The following is an 18,742-nucleotide window of genomic DNA, read 5'->3' on the forward strand; positions in this document are numbered from 1 at the left end:
TTTTTTTTCTTTTTTTTTTTTCAAGTACTCTTGCTTTGATTTCGTCTGTGCTCTGGTAGATTCCATTAGAATTTGTTTTTCTAGTCTCTGTGGCCAGCAGACAGTATGTATGTTTCTCATACCTGTGCTTGCTTGTCATTGGTTCATTGCTTTCTACATGTTTATTTTTGGTTGGCCTATTATTTCATTCATTTAGATGTTTTTCTGTTTTGCTTTTTCCTTCTTTTTTTTTTTCCTTTTTACTGTGGTCACCGTGCATTTATCACAGGTCACTGTGGACACTTTGATGAGAGACAAGATGCCAAAAAAGGGAGGCAGGTGGTGGTTCTCCTGGCGTGGACGGAACAGCAACAATAAAGTAGTAAGTCTGAGAAGCTGAAAAATGTATTTTCATGTCTTGTGGCTTAAATAGATTATATTCTGTAACTGACTAAGCTGTTTAGGCCCTAAAGCCTCGTACACATGACCGGTTTTCCTGCCAGGGAAACTACCAGGAGAGCTTTTGGCCGGCAAAACCGGCCGTGTGTATGCTTCCTTGCGGTTTTCCCGGCAGGAAAACTGCTGGGAATCCCAGCGGGAAACTAGAGAACTTGCTCTCTATTTTCCCGCCGGGATTCCCGGCGGTTTTAAACCTGGCAGTTTTCCTATGGGGAAACACTGCGAGGGAGCATACACACGGCCGGGATTCCCGGCCAAAGCTCTCCTCGCAGTTTTCCCGACAGGAAACCCGAGTGTGTGTGTAAACTTTACCGAGCAGGTTCTCAGTTTACCCGTCGGGATTCCCGGCGGACTTTATACCGCCGGGACTCCTGGTCGTGTGTACAGGGCTTCACTCTGGGAAACTCCAACTCCCTTGTAGTGGGACTGCACCAACACAGAAAGTACCTGCTCCTAGGTCTAGGAGGCAGTAAAAGGAAGAGTAACTTACCTGATCCTACTTGCTGCTAGACCAGTATCTTCTCCCCCATGTGCCTGCGGGCTAAGGTCATCAAGACCGGGGAAGTGTCCATAGCTCTCCATTGGGCATGATGACGCTGAGGGACAGTCCATTGGTGTATCATGAGGAGCACCATCTGCCACTGAAGCGGAGGATCAGGTGTTCACCCCAATACTAAAATCTCTAAATCTACCGCCATCCACAATCTAAGACTAATCTATCTAGCCCTTTAAAGCAAAAATCGCTATACATACCTTTTCTGAAGCCGATCCAGTCTCCAGCGGCAGAAGCTCTGCAGAAGAGACAGCCGACAACAGCTGGGAAGTTACGTCACCTATTGAGTTTCTACGGGGCTTCTGTTGTCGGCTGTGTCCTCTTCACCTCCTCAGAGAAGCCACTGCTGACAGCTCAGTGTGGAACTGGAGCGGCTTCAGAAAAGGTAGGTATAGTGATTTCTTCTTTACAGGGCCAGATAGGTTAGTTTTAGATTTTGGATGCCTGGAGATTTAGAGATTTTAGTATTAGGGTGAACTTCTACTATAAGTCTCCCGTAGAATAAACAAGCAGTCAACCCTTGCAGGTTCAGCAATGGAGAATTTTCATATATACCAGAGTAGGGCCTTAAAGGAAGCATGGCATGAGGGAAACCTCTAGGCTGCCATTGCTGACCTTTCCTTCTGAAAATGCAAGTTTCATGGCTGTCATGCTGATTTTGTAGTTTAATACCTTTGAGACACCAACCCAAAACAAGTATACAGAGAAGGATTTCTGTTTTTTTTCCTGACTTTCTGGATCTGTATCAAATGGGAATGCAAGAGTCTACAAGAGTAATAAATAAAATGGGCAGATTATAAAAAAATGCACATACAGCTGTAAGAATGCCTTAAAGCGGATCTCCACCCTAAAGTGAAGTCGCGCTGATCGGCACCCTCCCCCCTCCGGTGTCACATTTGACACCTTTCAGGGGGAGGGGGGTGCAGATACCTGTCTACAGACAGGTATTTGCACCCACTTCCGGCCACACGTCACGGGCAAAAGACGGGTTTTTTCTGACATCCCGTCCGTCCCCCGTTGTGTGCTGGGAACACTCGGCTCCCAGCACACAGCGGGAGCCAATCGGCGGGTGCAGTGCGACTCGCGCATGCGCCGTAGGGAACCGGGCAGTGAAGCCAGAGCGCTTCACTTCCTGGTTCCCTCACCGTGGATGGAGGGGGGAGCAGCAGGGTGACGAGCGATCGCTCGTCCTCTGCTGCGGACAGCGCTGGACTCCAGGACAGGTAAGTGTCCTAATATTAAAAGTCAGCAGCTGCAGTATTTGTAGCTGCTGGCGTTTTAATATTTTTTTTTGAGCGCACATCCGCTTTAAAGTGAGTTTAAGCCCTTACATATACCCAATGAAGTTGGACCTATTTTTCCGCAGTCTTATTTTCTCTACATCCATTCAAAGTGCAGAATTTATAAAGCTTGTCTGAAAGTTCAGAAAAAGGGGGCGTAGAGTTTAAGTCTCACTCTGCAGAGTTCAGTGAGTTGAGCTCTGAGAGCTGATTGGAGGAAAGGAACACACCCCCATACACACAGGAACAGAGCTGAGGCTGTCAATCAGCTGGAGGTCCCTCCCCGTTACCATTTTTCTCATGGGGAAGTGACTCATGCTGGTAGCAAAGGAACTAAGAAGCAGACAGAAATGACACTTGGTGCATTTAATTGAAACAAATACACACTATAGAGGTATATGCTTTGTAAATTGTTCATATTTTATGTCTGAGGTTTACAACTACTTTAAAGTGGGGGTTCACCCTAAAAACAATTTTCTAACATTACATTGAGCTCACTCTCGACATTGACAGTATGACGATTTTTTTTTTGCTGTACATACCTCGTATAGCTATTTTCTTACCCGGCTTCCGGGTAGTGCCTCCCGCGGGAGTGGGCGTTCCTATGCGGCAGTTAGTGATTGACTTGATGACAAAAACTACCCATCCGTCGCATAAGGAGCATCACGAGTTGCCGAAAGAAGCCGAACGTCGAGTTGGCGCTATACGGCGCCTGCGCACCGACGTTCGGCTTCTTTAACTACAGACCAAGAGAACAATGTTAACCTTATGGGTAAGTGCTGTAGTGCAGAATAAATCAAGGATAATTCTCACTACTGTATGTGAATCTTTGAATAAACCACCCAGTTTGTGTATGTCATCTTGTGGACTCTGATTTCCTGCTTGGTTCAATATCTCAGCTTGGTAAAGCTTTAGGGTCCAAACAATCAGAAGGAGTTGATGTGTGTTGTTTCCCTGCAGCAGTCTCTCATTTTATATCCTGATCAGTATGCTTGTACAGTGTCAGGAAGGTGGTGGTTCAGCATTAGTGCCATGCAGCGGGCATTTTTAGAAGAGGGTCAGAATGACAGGCCTGGTACTCATCTCATTATATGATTACATTACCACTTCAAGGTTGCCCAATGTAATGAAAGGACATGCATGTTGTTTTTATTTATTTTTTTTGGGGGGGGGGGGGGCTTCAAAATGTGCATTTGGGACTTCTTATTAGTGTTAATAGACAGCTGTGGTCCTATAATAAGGACCAGTAACCCTTCTGTTCAATTGCTGGTCTTGTAATTATTGTAGCAGCTGGTGAAAGTGAATATAAATAACGTTGTTTTGTATCTAATATATTACTATAGACTTATTTCCTGTCTAATCACCTTCATGAGCTTCATCAATTATGTAAGATAGATCTGAATTTTTTTTTGTGTTTGTGCTCAGTGTAAAAGAAAAAAAGCTAAAAAACAAAGAACAGTTGTCAAATAGTCAGTTCCTGAAAACCTGACAACAATCTCCAATCATGAAGGGCTCAACTTGTGAAACATGAAAAGTATGAAAGTGCTGGGTCTTCAGTCCAGACTCAGTAACGTGGGCTGCTGTAGGCACAGACAGATCAATTAGATGTTCTTCAACACTTCATTGATGCTGGTGCCACTCTACAGCTCCGGTTTTTACGTTTTGGATAGAGTAGGTAAGGGTTAAAACTCCTGTAAGGTTTTTTTTTTTTGTAAAAGAAAAGTTTACCTTCTGGAGCATGTTACTTGTTAGGCCTACACATGGAGCAGACTCCGTTTTGGTGATCAGGGGATCTGTCCGCTGATTCCCTGCTGATCATAGCAGAGCGTGCAGATGAGAGGTCCATGTCTGCTTCGTTTCTGCAGAGTGGACATGGACAGAGCTTTATGTGTGGAATGAATTCTGCTTTCCGTTTACACCAAACTGCTCTCCAATCTGATCCAATTCACCTCGACGGAAGGCAACGGATCCTCCAGTATTTTTTTTAGTGGACCAGATTGGATCAGAGATAGGCGGATGTAAACAGACTTAAGTCTATTTACGTGAAAAGTGTAGAAAGTGATCACACTCCCTCAAGAGTGTCAACAAATTAAAACCGCGCTAATCAAATATATGTGCATATTCTACTAAACAAAAATAAATATCACAAACCATATATCATAGTGTCAAACCATATATAATACAGTGAATGATGATCACTGAACTGTGACTATATAAGTAAACCACCCGTGATGATAAATAAACGTGAATTAGGAGCACAAAAGTGCTAAAGAAAGTCTCTAAATTCAAAAGTGAGTCAAAAGAAAAAGTTCATGTGATTAAGGATCCTGCGATCTTCAAAACACTTTCACCATACCCGACAGTGATCTGTGATTCCTTCCCCATCAAAATGGACACTCACCAGACCAATATGCCTCACACTCTCGTGTTTTGGCAAGTAGGCTATCAAAAGATGTTTTCAGTTGGTGAAGATGATATACCTCCAAAATGCTCCACATAGATTGTAGGAAGAAACAAAGAAGTGCAAATAGTGTGATACCGCAAAAACATGGGGAAGGAATCACAGATCACTGTCGGGTATGGTGAAAGTGTTTTGAAGATCGCAGGATCCTTAATCACATGAACTTTTTCTTTTGATTCACTTTTGAATTTAGAGACTTTCTTTTGCACTTTTGTGCTCCTAATTCACGTTTATTTATCATCACGGGTGGTTTACTTATATAGTCACAGTTCAGTGATCATCATTCACTGTATTATATATGGTTTGACACTATGATATATGGTTTGTGATATTTATTTTTGTTTAGTAGAATATGCACATATATTTGATTAGCGCTGTTTTAATTTGTTGACACTCTTGAGGAAGTGTGATCACTTTATACACTTTTCACTGATTTATTTTTAAACAGCAGCTAGGTACTACTCATTTCTCCATAAGCGCAACGGTGGGCGGCTATTAGGGCGTTATTTATAGACCACCCATTTCTCCTTAAGTCTATTTACACCTGTCGATCTATAAGGGTGCATGGATCGTCCACATTTAGGGTGTAACCTGTGACATGCTCCAGACCTGCCCTCCGGCACTGATGTCACGTTTTAAAAATCGAGCATACTGATTAGCAGATAGTCCATGCACACTCCCTCCAGTAGTGGATTTAAGTTACTTTTAGGGTACAAAAACACAATATATTACCAATTTTTTTGTAAAATATAAACGATAAGGTAGGGTGACCAGACATCCCCAGTTTCAGGGGACAGTCCCCTGATTGAGGACACTGTCCCCGGACTAAGTCTGTCCCTGGTTTTGTCCCCAGATTGGATTTAATAGGGGGCATGGGCGATTTCAAAGACAATCAGTGCAGAATTAAAATAAAAAAAATAGAATTACACACCACCGCTCCGCTGTGCCTACTAGCATAGGGGGGTTGTATTTTTCCCCATATCTGTGCCCCTTTCTGATGATCATGTACTGGTCGGAGCGGAGGGAATATTTCTTCAGTTTCGGGCGCATGCCTATTCAGCTCCGCTCGCATGTTCTTCTGCCTTGGCTCAAATCCTGGCCAGCCACCTGCCTATCTCCTTGCCTTCCCTGGCGGAGTGATCTTCCTCCGCTCCCCACCCAGTAGTAGCCGGGGGCCGAAGACTAGGACTTGAGAGGCTGTGAGGCGGGCAGGGATAGGCAGAGAGTCGCTGATTGTTGCCATTACTAGTAAAGAAAAAATATGTCCACGGATTTCATTTTAAAAATCTGGTCACCTTACGATAAGGTGTACTGTGTGAATAGATACCCAACATGTCAAGCTTAACATTTGCATGTGTTGGCAAACCAGCAATACATTTATGGACCCTATATTTTCTATAGGCGGTGCTTTAAAAGCCCAAACAGGTCATCAGTAAATTAGAATTTAGTTTTTAGTCCGACTCTAGAATTTTTTTGGGCAGGTAAGAAAGGATAAAACCTTTCCAGCCTACTGTCTTTGTCTTTGCCTATGTCACCAGGACAGGAAGTAAGGGGAGAGATCTCTAGCAGAGATGCATACAGCAATAAAAATATTTGTTGTCCGGTGTGGCAAAGGGTAAGAACAGCTATTAAATCCTGTTTGTTGGTATTCCAATTCAGGAAATTTCCTCTCGTTTCCTGTTGTGGTAGAATGCAATGCATCAGGGTATTGCCAGAAAGAAAGTTAGGTGATATCATACCAGAAGCTGTAGAGCCAACAGTAAAAACTTGACAGAGGTTCTTTCTCACCCTACCTAAAAAATAAATAAAAAAAAACCAAGCAAAACAGTCTTTGCTTGGTCATAAGTCACATAACCTGCTAGTATGTTTTTGGTTTGTGGTGTGAAAACCACACAGACATGGAGGGGCATGCAAGCTCCATGCAGATAGTATTGTTTAGTAGTGACCGCAGTACTGAAATATAAAGCTTCAATTAGTTGGCCTTCTCTGCCAGGGAATGTGAAAATCTGCATTTGTAATTTCCCAATCCTATCCTGTACAAAATCCGCATCTTCCACCGCCTTCCTTTTCATTTCCTTTGTTAATACATTGTGCAATACCTGTTTTAAAGATCTGCTTTGACCCGTAAAGAATTTCACATCTGGAATACAGATAATGTCTTTGGTGTCTCGAACCACATTAACGTGCACACTTCCTCAACCATATATAATAACGGGCCTAACCATTCATTTTATTAGGAGTCTAAAGCAGAACAAGGCTTGAATGGAAAAGGACTTTACACTGGCGATCAGGCTGCTGGCACCAGCATGGATAAAAGGTCAGTAATAAACGCCTGTTGGGGTTGATTTACTATAGGTATATAGGCTGTACACTTTGTAAGTGAATTTTCTCCAGGGCTTAGTGAATGTAGTGAAATTTATCATGTGCAAGGAAAGAAAAAACGAATAAAAAAAAACAGCATTTGTTTTTGCACGATTGGATGATGGAAGTCCGCATTCACTAATCTCCAGGGTCAATTCCCTTGCAAAGTGAATAATCTATTTAGTAAATCAACTCTATTGTGTTCATAATACAAACACATATAATAAATAAAACTAGTCTGTATACAGTGCTTGTATGGCTGTCTGCAGTGCTGTATTTTGGCCTAGGCCGACAAGGCCCAGGCTTAGGGCAACACTTTGCAGGGGTGGCAAAAAAGCCCCCCCGGATGAGAAAAAAGCACCTGCACCCTCCTCCCGCACGCAGTGGAGTACAGCTGAATCCCAGACAAGTGGCGTTGCCATAGGGGTGCAGGGGGGGGACAGCGGACTGCACCTGGGTGACACCAGGAAGCAATTTTAGTGGGTGCCATTGAGCCGCCACCAACCCAGACCCACAGCCACCAGGGACCCCATCCAACCACCAAGAATGCCACATAACCACCGGGGACCTCATACAGCTACCAGGAGGAACCCTGCACAACCACCAGGGACCTTGTACAGCCACCAGGAACCCCGCACAACCACCAGGGATGCTTCACAGCCACCAGGGACCTCGTACAGCCACCAGGAACCCCGTACAACCACCAGGGGCCCCAAATAGCCACTTGAGAAGGAAAGGGTGGGGCACATTTAGATGGGGGGCACCCAATTTTAGTCTTGCCTAGGGCAGCACAAAACCAAAATACACTACTGGCTGTCTATCCCCTCTGCATGTACATTAGATATTAGAAAGCTGCTGAGTCACTTCTTAGAGGGGAAGAAGGGAAAGCTGTGTTGACAAGATGACTTGAACAACTTTAGTGCTTCTGATTTAAAATTTGAGACTGAATTGCTCCATAGTGCGTGTAGCTACAGAGGTAAGTTATGGCTTGTTTGCTGATTGTTAGTAATATGTAAATAGTTGATTTCCATATCATTGTCTAGGGTACACTTGAAGTGGGTTAGTTATAGTATACACTATAAAAAAAGATAACAAAAGGTCTCTGCATTGTTATTCTTTGGTCCTCTGCCTATACAGCCTGTTATTTTACAAAAATGTGATTGGAATGATGGATATAAAACAGAATTTTTTATTTTATTTTTGTAGGTAAGAGCCAAGAGTTTACTGTAGATGTGTTTGGGTGATTGGCGGTTAGATATATTTGACCATCGGCTCTGCAGTATCCCGATGTTTTGGCGCAGAGCCAGCCTGGCAGTAACCCTCCCATTGGAGTCTATCACCTACCACCTACATTTGTGATATAACCCATTGGAAGCAATTCTCTCTATACCCTCCACATGGTAATCTGCCATTCGGCAGCCTCCAGCGGCACCAGGCCAGGGCTGTCCTCCACCCAAACGTGATACCCACAGTAGGTGTGTTTGGGAATACCTCTCCTGCTTTTTTTTTTTTTTTTTATCAAAGTGGGTCTCCAGATTACCAGACTGCAGGCAATAGGTAGTAGTTAGGCTGGTGCACTAGAACTACAGTGTACCTGAATAAATGCCTTTCATGGCTTAATATTTTTTAAGGTCCACTTCTATAAAGAAAGTGAGAAGCCTTACTTACTGGAAGGGAAGTCCATCCCAAGACCTAGAAACTGACCAGGTAATATGATGGCAGGAAGCCATGCACAGAATAACTGATGATCATTTCACTCCGCGGGGACCCTCTGCAATCTATACTGACCACTGCATTAAGCTCACTTTGAAACCCTAATGTTAATGTGTGTAACATGATGAGAGCTGAGACATCGCTATTTTTACTCCTCCTGTGATTCCAAACCTCATCCTGTCACGTCTCTATTAGCAGAGTGCTGGGTATTATTGGAAATTATATTCTCAATGGAAGGTATGAATGAAGCATTGAGCGCAAATATCTCATTGATAGTTTAACGTGCAGGTTTTGCTTCTCCTCCCTGGAGACTGGTGTTTAAAAGACAATCAATTAATGCACTCAGCCATTCATAGCAAATGTATCTATTGAGCTGGCAGCCAAATGCATTTTTCCGGTTCATCACGTAATCTTCCTGTGTTTGTTCCAGAATAAAGGATGAGTCTTCGTCCAGTGACGACGATCACAGGGCATCCAAGCAGAACATGGGCTCTCTGCAGTCCAGCCAGAGTCACCTTTCATCATCGGGTATTACGTATAAGAAAACACTGCGGCTGACCTCTGACCAGCTTGTGAGTTCCACATCCATACATCTATGCACTGGGGAACGTTGGCATGTAAATTGAAATAGATAGCAATGCTATGAGCTTTGTGACGCAACCCGGCATCTCAGATCAGAGTATAATCTAATGCCAGCCATACACGGATCATTCATTTTCGATCAGCCAACAGGCTGATAGAAATAAAACAAATGGATTCCCCCATATACACAAGTGAGGTGGATGAAGGAATTCTCCCCCCGATGTGCTATTGTATTTTGACAGCAGGTTTGTCCAAATTCACTAATCATCGGCTGCAAGCGCTGATCGAATGAAAGTTTTCCAACAAACAGTCCTGTTCAAAAGAAGTCAATCGTTAGATTAACTTCTCTCGAGTGGGAACAGCCATAGATGGGTCAAAATTCTTCTGGTCCCTGCGGAACCATCCAAATTTCGATACATCTAGTGCCAGCTTTATTCATTGCTCAGAGATCAGAATACGTTGGGTATTTCTCATCTCGTTTACACAAGTGGAACAAGTCCTTTACTATGCCATTGTACCAAATACGTAAAAAAGTCTGCATACATATAGTCAAGTCATTAAAAAAAAATGCTGTTTCAGCCAATTAACAAATTAAAATATAACTAAATTTAGTTATAGATAGGGTGGAGAGGGATTAGAACACCTGTCAGTCTTTATTGCTTTCTGTGCCACTCGTTAGGGAGATTCACCCTCTATATATGTCCTATTTACTGTTATCACCAAAAGAGAAAGTAAATCTTAAATTTAGGGTTGTCCCCAGAACAGGAATAGAGGGGAAATCTTCTGTTAAGCCCTGTACACATGGGCCGAATGTCGGGAGACAACGGTCGGTTAAAAGAAAAATGTCTGATGTTGGTCTGTCTGACAAAAGCCAGCCCTTTAACTGGCTTCTGTCAGACGTGCATGCTGGAAAACCAGCAAAGGCAGAAAGCGCTGATCGGAGTGTTCTGGGGGGGGAGGGGGGGTGTCCCGGGTGTCCCTCTGTCAGGGCACAACAGCTCAGTGGGAGAGATCACTGAACTATCCTGACAAGCTGTCAGTTTTTACAGTATAAAAAAACTGTAATGTGTACCCAGCTTTAGGGACATTAGTTCTGTTTTCCTCACTTTGGAGGGATTTCCTCTTACTACAGTATCTGTTTTGCCTATGGAGCAGTAAGTGAAGGGAAATCTCCCCCATGGCACACAGATGACAAAAAAAAATTGACAGAGCTTATAGTTCTCCCTTACTTAATGCAAAATGTACGGTGCCTTGAAAAAAAATAGTCACACCCCCTTGAAATTTTACACATTTTGTCATGTTACTCCTTAATGTGCCTGCAGGTTCCTTCATTAGTCTTCAGACCAATCTCTGTGTGCCTGTGTATCCTCCTTGGATCAGTCTTGGCATTTAAATTATATGGCAAAACGTTTGTGTGTTTATATAAATATATTTATTTAAACATTCTTAATCCCTTTTTTCCTGCCTTTTTTTTTATTAGTGATCACATACCCTCTGTTCTCAGGTGCATAAGGAGCTCAGAGAGATAGAGGAGGAGAATCGGCAGCACTCTGGTCTTCCCAGTGCCAGGGGGGGCATGTCAGGACAAGTCTGATCAGTGAAGGAGAGGTCTCTTTTCTACCAATTTCTACAATCAGTGTTTGCATGCTTTGCCATTGGTCTGTACCTGTCACGTTGGTACAGTTTTCCATTTGCACCAAAGTAGATACCCAACCCCCCTCACCCAAAACTCAGGAGTTTTCTGATGGGTGATAACAGGGGTGTTGGCTGTAGTTTGCACCTGGAAAAATCTGAAATAGTGGGACCTAAAGTGGAGTTCCACCCAAAAGTGGGACCACTTGCCACGGTCCGATCTCCTGGAAGTTCGGCCCCCTACTCCTTTCCCCACCACAGGGCCAATTGGAAAGCGCAGCGCGCTTCCTGCATGCGCAGTAGGCAACCAGGCAGTGAAGCCAAAAGGCTTCACTGTCTGGTTTCCTTACCAGGAATGGCAGCGTCAGCACCCGGGAGTCAATCCGAAGGGTTGCTGACATTGAGGTCTCCAGGACAGGTAAGTGCCCTAATATTTTTATTTTATATTTTATTTTTTTATTTTTTTTTTCACCCAGGCTGGACCTCCTCTTTAAAGTATTTGTTGCCTCAGCACTTAATTTTCCTAATATGTGCCTGCAATACCATGTACTTGTATGAGAAAGTATCCTGTTCTCTTTGTATTGCTTCCTGTGTGTGAAATCCCTTGTGTTACTGGCAGTGTTTCATGTTCAAAACTGACCACACTAAGCAGAAGAGCTCATTGTACTCAGTTCTCTCAGTTTTCTAGCTGTGCTGGGAACTCAGGCTGCTCTCCTCCAATGATCAGACTTGTCCTGACACGCCCCCCCCCCAGCACAGCAATTCCCTGGGAAGATCAGTTTCCTGTTGCTTCTCCTCCCCCCAGCTCTTGTGCAGCTGAGAACAGAGGGAATGTGATCACTTAGAAAAAGGGTATTTATAATGTTGTGTTTTTTTATTTTTATATATAATATACACAAATGCTTGCCTTTCATTTCAATTTTAAACTGAATGATTTTTTTTTTTCCTACAAGGTGATCGTTTACAATCACTTTAAAACATTTTGCTATACTGCATTTCATTCCACAGTTGCATCAAGATGTATAGTAAAAGAAATCCATTTTCCTCTTGAGGATCATTTATTGGTAGAATTACATTTCCAGGATCTGTCCGGTACTCTTGTATGTCCTACTCACAGTTCTGATGTATTCCTGGGACCGGAAGTTGCATTTCCAGGGTTTCCATACAGTGCCACCTGCTGCCCAAATGCAGTGTTGCAGGAAAGCAGTAAAAGTTTTGCCAAATGTCATCAACAGTGCAGTTGGGTCCCACTATTGTTTCCAAGAGGGCTGTGAGATGTGGGTTTCGCTCCTTGTCCATGATTACATTCTGCTTAATTGATTTCCTTAGCAAATCTTACTGGATTGTGTTTTTTACCAATACCAACCATTAGTACATGAAGCGACAATATAAATACAAAGACAAAACAAAAGAAGTGATTATTCCTGACACAGTGTGTGCGAAGCAAGACCGGAATCGCTCTTTGACAGGCGTGTGCAAAATCTAAATATAATTGGTCTGATGTTGGATGGGAGAGCATTAGTGATATATCCATTAGCCATATTGCCATTGTGTAATTGGTGTGTCTGGAAGAAGGCTCCCGGGCCAGTAATGAGCCAAAATCAGATGAAATGTATCTCTGTGCAGGAGAGATTTAGAAGAAATGTTTGAAGTGAAAGATGAAGAAAAGAAACTAATGGCTTACACGGGGAGTAGATGGCAGGACTGAATTATTAAACATTTATGAAGAAGCAGACACCGTCCTCTGTGCATTTGCAAGCGAAAAAACACCAAATAAACATTCCATGATGCCTTTTTGTTGGTCTTCTATGCGATTTTCATGATGAATAATGCTGTCCATTAAACTCTTCAATGATGTTCCTTGCTTAGTTAGCAGTACGGTCAGATGGGCACAGTGAGGCATACACATGGACACAGTAAGGCAAAGTGAGGCACAGTGAGGCATGCAGATGGACACCCTAGGCTTATACTTGAGTCAATAAGTTTTCCCATTTTTTTGTGGTAAAATTAGGTGCCTCGGCTTATATTCGGGTCACCTTATACTCAAGTATATACGGTATAAATGCAAAAATAAATAAAAATACACAATATGTGCAAACAATAATGTGTGTCTAAATCCTCAGAATTCCATGTGTATAATCAATACCAAGTCCTGTATAGTGATATACAGAATTTTCTTTGTGCCCAAAAATTTGGATTGTGTCCAAACAAAGTGAATGTGCCCTCATCTCAATAGTAGGACCCCACTAATTAAAATGGAGGTCATGCTGTGCTCAGGATAAATCCTGTATTTCCACTCCATGCACCTTCCCAGGGATGGTATTTCATCACTAATGAAAGCCACAATTTGTTGCATCCAATGGATAAAAAAAAAAACAAGAAAAAAGTAAAACCGATTAATCATTTATTAAAATATAATGGAAGTAAAATATTGCACTCACAAGGTAGAAGTATTAAGAGTGCATATAGGACAGCCAGCCACAAACATACTTACACAGGAGGTAATCCAAGATGGCGCCTATGCCAACGTGATGATGTCACAGACTCCACACAGCTGACGTGTTGCGCCTGTACCGGACTTTCTCAAAGACACAATACTTACCTATGTGACCCAATTTACTCCAACATGGAATAGGTCATATTTACTTCCACCTTTTGTATCACCAATACAGCAGTATTTCTTTAGGAATTTGTTGCAACAACAGCAACAGATTGTAAAAGTGTTGCAAATATGAGCTACACAAATTAGTCACACATGTTGGTGCAACAATTAAAATGTTGCATGGGTTTCATGAATTTGTCGTAAGGATACCGATTACATCCGCACCACCATAAATTTGTCAAAAAATGCCATATTATAAAACACCCTCTCTGAGATCAGAAAGAGGTTTAGTTGTAGTATCACACTTTTAGTTATTAAATAGTAATTTTTTTAATAGAGGTCTATACATCAAATGAAAAATAGGGACAACTGATAGAGACAGAGGCATTTGGTTCCAAAAGAATAGAACAGTGTTTGTGTAGGTCTGTGCTAATTTCAGGGGTTCATCTCTGCATTTGTGTTTTCTCTTAGCTTTTCCATTCTGCGAGGAAAACGGGAAATTATTTTTTCGCAAAGCTTTTTTGCTTAGAAAAGGGACCAACCCTCCTTCATTTTCTATGGAAAAAGAGCAGCAGTTACAGCTTCAAATTATACCGCTGGTGATATTTGGTATTGCAGCACAATTTTTTTAAAACACAAGGAGGTTTTATAGGAGTTGCTCCACACTCAATAGTTCATCTCCAATAATAATGTAAGCACTTGTAAATCAATAGAGCTGCCCAAGGGGCGCAGTGGGAGGTGAGAACCCATTCTTCTTCCTATACAGAAAGTCAATTAGAAATTTGTGACTCTTTTGGTACTGTGGGACCTTAGGGAGTCTGGCTTGGGTTCAGTGTTCCTTTGCCATAAATAAGCTGAGAATCCCCTTATCCCTGGCTCTTTTATATTTTATAGATTAGTACGGTACCAGGACGTTCCCTTAATTGATTGTTCTAAAGTCTAAACATTTTTCACCTTCATGCATTCTCTGAATTAAAGTATAACTAAAGGCAATTTTTTTAATTTTTTTTTAGTTTTTGATAAAGTGGAGAAGGATTAGAACACCTGTCAGTTTTTATTGCTATCTGTGCCCCCTTTAAGGAGAGTAACCCTCTCTATTTGTCCTGTTTAGCATTGTCATTTAACACATTTTGGGTTGTCCCCAGAAAAGTAATAGATGGGAAACCTTCCAATGGGGACACTAGTTCTGGTGACCCGGGGGTCCCCAAGGGATTCCCTTAATTTGCAGGGATTTCCTCTCACTTCCTTTTTAGTTATGGAACAGGAAGTGAAGGGAAATCTCCCCAAGGGACCCAGTTGGCAAAAAAAAATTGACAGGGGTTATAGCCCTCATTTTCTCTATTAACCACTTAATGCCCGCCCACTGTATATATACGTCCTCTTTTTAAAGATGGATATCTCGGTAACGGCAGCAGCAGCTGCCACAACCGAGCTATCCATCTTTTCAGTGGGCGGGCCTGTAAACGATAACGGTGGTCTCCGCGGCGAATTCGCCACGAGATCGCCGTTATCGGTGGCGGGAGAGGGCCCCCCCCTCCCGCCGCTCTTCCGCGCCCTCCGTCGTCGGTAGCGGCGGAGGAGATCGGATGCTGCTGCCTGGTGTGTGAGGACTTGAGTGAGGGCAAGATGGCCCCCACCCGTCCTCATAGCTTTGCTGGGCGGAAGTGATGTCAAAACGTCAGTCCCGCCCAGCGTCTTAAAGAGACAATTTTTTTGTTGTCATTTTTTTAAATGACAAATTTTCCTTTTTTTTTTTTTTCTTGCATTTAAGTCTAAATATGAGATCTGAGGTCTTTTTGACCCCAGATCTCATATTTAAGAGGACCTGTCATGCTTTTTTCTATTACAAGGGATGTTTACATTCCTTGTAATAGGAATAAAAGTGATAATTTTTTTTTTATTTCAGTGTAAAAAATAATAAAATCAATAAAAATAAATAAGTAAAAAAAAAAATTTTTTTTTAAAGCGCCCCGTCCCGACGAGCTCGCGCGCAGAAGCGAACGCATACGCGAGGAGTGCTCGCATATGAAAACGGTATTCAAACCACACAAGTGAGGTATCGCCGCGATCGTTAGAGCGAGCGCAATAATTCTAGCCCTAGAGCTACTCTGTAGCTCAAAAAATGCAACCTATAGCATTTTTTAAACGTCGCCTATCGAGATTTTTAAGGGTAAAAGTTTGACGCCATGCCACGAGCGGGCGCAATTTTAAAGCGTGACATGTTGGGTATCATTTTACTCGGCGTACCATTATCTTTCATAATATATAAAAAAATTGGGCCAAATTTATTGTTGTCTTATTTTTTAATTAAAAAAAGTGAATTTTTTCAAAAAAAAGTGCGCTTGTAAGACCGCTGCGCAAATACGGTGTTACTAAATGTATTGCGATGACCGTAATTTTATTCTCTAGGGTGTTAGAAAAATATATATATATATATAATGTTTGGGGGTTTTAAGTAATTTTCTAGCAAAAAAAAATGTTTTAGTCTTGTAAACACCGTATCTGAAAAACACCTTCTGTCCTTAAGTGGTTAAAAATAAAGTAAAAATAGTTCTACTTTAAGGTAAAACTCCCCACTACCCCTTCTACCCCCTGTCTCTAAACATTTACCACACTCTTCTTCAGTGTTTTTTCCCAGCATTTTAATTAGCATAAAAAAACACTAGTGTGCATGAGCCTGAGTTTTCTTTAAACTGATATCTAATTAACTTTATCAAGTGACATGTGGTAATGGTTGCGCAGTTCATTATGTTTGCATTTCATTTATCTCTGGCATACTGTTTTGCAGGAGGAACCTGCAAAATAATTTCTTCCTACTGTTTGCCAAGATATTAAATACCTCCAGCTGAATAGGTCGCAGAATGGATTTCATACTATAATTATTTTCTGTTTTTACAGAAAAGTCTGAAGCTGAAAAATGGCCCCAATGATGTTGTGTTCAGCGTTACGACTCAGTACCAGGGAACATGTCGCTGTGAGGGCACCATTTACCTGTGGAACTGGGATGATAAAATCATCATTTCCGATATTGATGGAACAATTACGAGGTGAGCTCTTTGTGGAGAGGCACAATAGTTACTGGTAAAGCACAGTGAGCAGGATTTGCTGTTTTTCATTTTCCTTAGTTTAATTGCCTCTGTAGAAAGTTGTGCTGGGCTTCTATTCAAACCTAGACTGACAGAAAGCTTATTTTTTTACAATAAACGATATAACACTAGCAGAATATGATTGTTCATTGACCCATGCGCCTTTTCCTTTGCTTTCCTTTTTTCTCATTTCCTCTCCCTGTCTCTAGACTCTCAGGTTCTCATTTTCTCTCACCCTCCTGCCACGTCTACTCTCTCCCCTCATCTGTTTTCTTTACCATTTTTCTTATTCTTTCCTCTAACTGCCCAAAGTCTGTTGGCATTCATATTTTCTCCTATTTCCCTAAGCTGTTTTTTCTTCTATTTCCCTAAGCATGCTGATATCCAATTTTCCTCTTCCTATCCTTAGCCTTTTGGAAGTCCTCTTTCTGCCCTAAGCCTGTTGATATTAATCTTTCCTCTTTCTGCCCTAAGCCTGTTGGTATTAATCTTTCCTCTTCCTGCCCTAAGCCTGTTGGTATTAATCTTTCCTCTTCCTGCCCTAAGCCTGTTGGTATTAATCTTTCCTCTTCCTGCCCTAAGCCTGTTGGTATTAATCTTTCCTCTTCCTGCCCTAAGCCTGTTGGTATTCATCTTTCCTCTTCCTGCCCTAAGCCTGTTGGTATTCATCTTTCCTCTTCCCGCCACAAGCACATTGGAATTCCTCTTTCCTCTTCCTGCCTTAAGCCTGTTGGTATTATTTTTTTCCTCTTCCTGCCCTAAGCCTATCGTCTATCTTTTTTCTTCTTATCCTTAGAATTTTGGAATTCCTCTTTCTGCCCTACGCCTGTTGGTATTCCTCTTTCCTCTTCCTGCCATAAGCCCATTGCTATTCCTTTTCTTCTTCCTACTCTAAGCCTGTAGGTATTCCTCTTTCCTCTTCATGCCCTAAGCCTGTTGGTATCTATCTTTCCTCTTCCTGCCATAAGCCCATTGGAGTTCTTTCCTCTTCCTGCCCTAAGCATGTGCGTATCTATATTTCCTCTTCCTAACCCTAGTATTTTGGAATTCCTCTTTCTGACCTAAGCCTGTTGGTATTCCTCTTCCCTGTTTCTGCCATAAGCCCATTGCTATTCTTCTTTCCTTTTCCTGCCCTAAGCCTGTTGGTATTCCCCTTTCCTCTTCATGCCCTAAGCCTGTTGGTATCCATGTTTCCTCTTCCTGCCCTAAGCCTGTTTGTATCTATCTTTCCTCTTCCTATCCTTAGCATTTTGGAATTCCTCTTTCTAACCTAAGCCTGTTGGTATTCCCCTTTCCTCTTCCTGCTCATATCCTGTTATCCATGTTTCCTCTTCCTGCCATAAGCCTGTTGGAATCCCTCTTTCCTTGTCCTGCCCTAAGCCTGTTGGAATGTTGGTATTTCCTCTTTCCTCTTCTTGCTCTAATGCCCTGTACACACGATCGGTCCATCCGATGAAAACGGACTGATGGACTTTTTCATCAGTTATCCGATGAAGCTGACTGATGATCAGTCGTGCCTATACATCATCGGTTAAAAAAACGATCGTGTCAGAACGCGGTCACATAAACCACATACGACGGCACTATAAAGGGGAAGTTTAAATCCAATGGCGCCACCCTTGGGGCTGCTTTAGCTGATTTTGTGTTAGTAAAAGGCGATTTGTGCTTTTCTGTCTGTCCGTGATGAATGTGCTTACTCCATAACGAACGCTAGTTTTACCAGAACGAGCGCTCCCGTCCCCTAATTTAGTCTGAGCATGAGTGGATTTTTAACTGATGAACGTGCCTACAGACGATCGTTTTTTTTCCTATCGGTTAGTTAACCATCAGATCATTTTAAAACAAGTTCCTAGTTTTTTAACCGATGGATAAAAAAACGATGGGGCCCACACACGATCGGTTAGTCTGATGAAAACGGTCCATCAGACCGTTTTTGTCTGACAAACTGATCGTGTGCATGCGGCATAAGCCTGTGGGTATGCATGTTTCCTTTTAATGCTCTAAACCTGTGGGTATAACTCTTTCTTCTTCCTG

General features: G+C 42.3%; 1 protein-coding gene across 4 annotated transcripts in view; it reads left to right on the forward strand.

Moving 5' to 3' along the window:
* LPIN1 (lipin 1) overlaps positions 1–18,742 on the forward strand; it is a 275,839-nt gene that overhangs the window by 226,040 nt on the left and 31,057 nt on the right. For 3 of the 4 annotated variants that reach the window (XM_040348571.1, XM_040348573.1, XM_040348574.1), the window contains exons 12-16: positions 26–103; positions 269–361; positions 6,970–7,049; positions 9,237–9,378; positions 16,521–16,669. In XM_040348571.1, coding sequence (XP_040204505.1) covers positions 26–103; positions 269–361; positions 6,970–7,049; positions 9,237–9,378; positions 16,521–16,669 — 542 coding nt within the window. The remainder of the gene's footprint in view (positions 1–25; positions 104–268; positions 362–6,969; positions 7,050–9,236; positions 9,379–16,520; positions 16,670–18,742) is intronic. The other variant, XM_040348572.1, reaches the window with a different exon arrangement.

Source organism: Rana temporaria, chromosome 4 (assembly GCF_905171775.1).
Source record: "Rana temporaria chromosome 4, aRanTem1.1, whole genome shotgun sequence".
Classification (NCBI taxonomy): domain Eukaryota; kingdom Metazoa; phylum Chordata; class Amphibia; order Anura; family Ranidae; genus Rana; species Rana temporaria.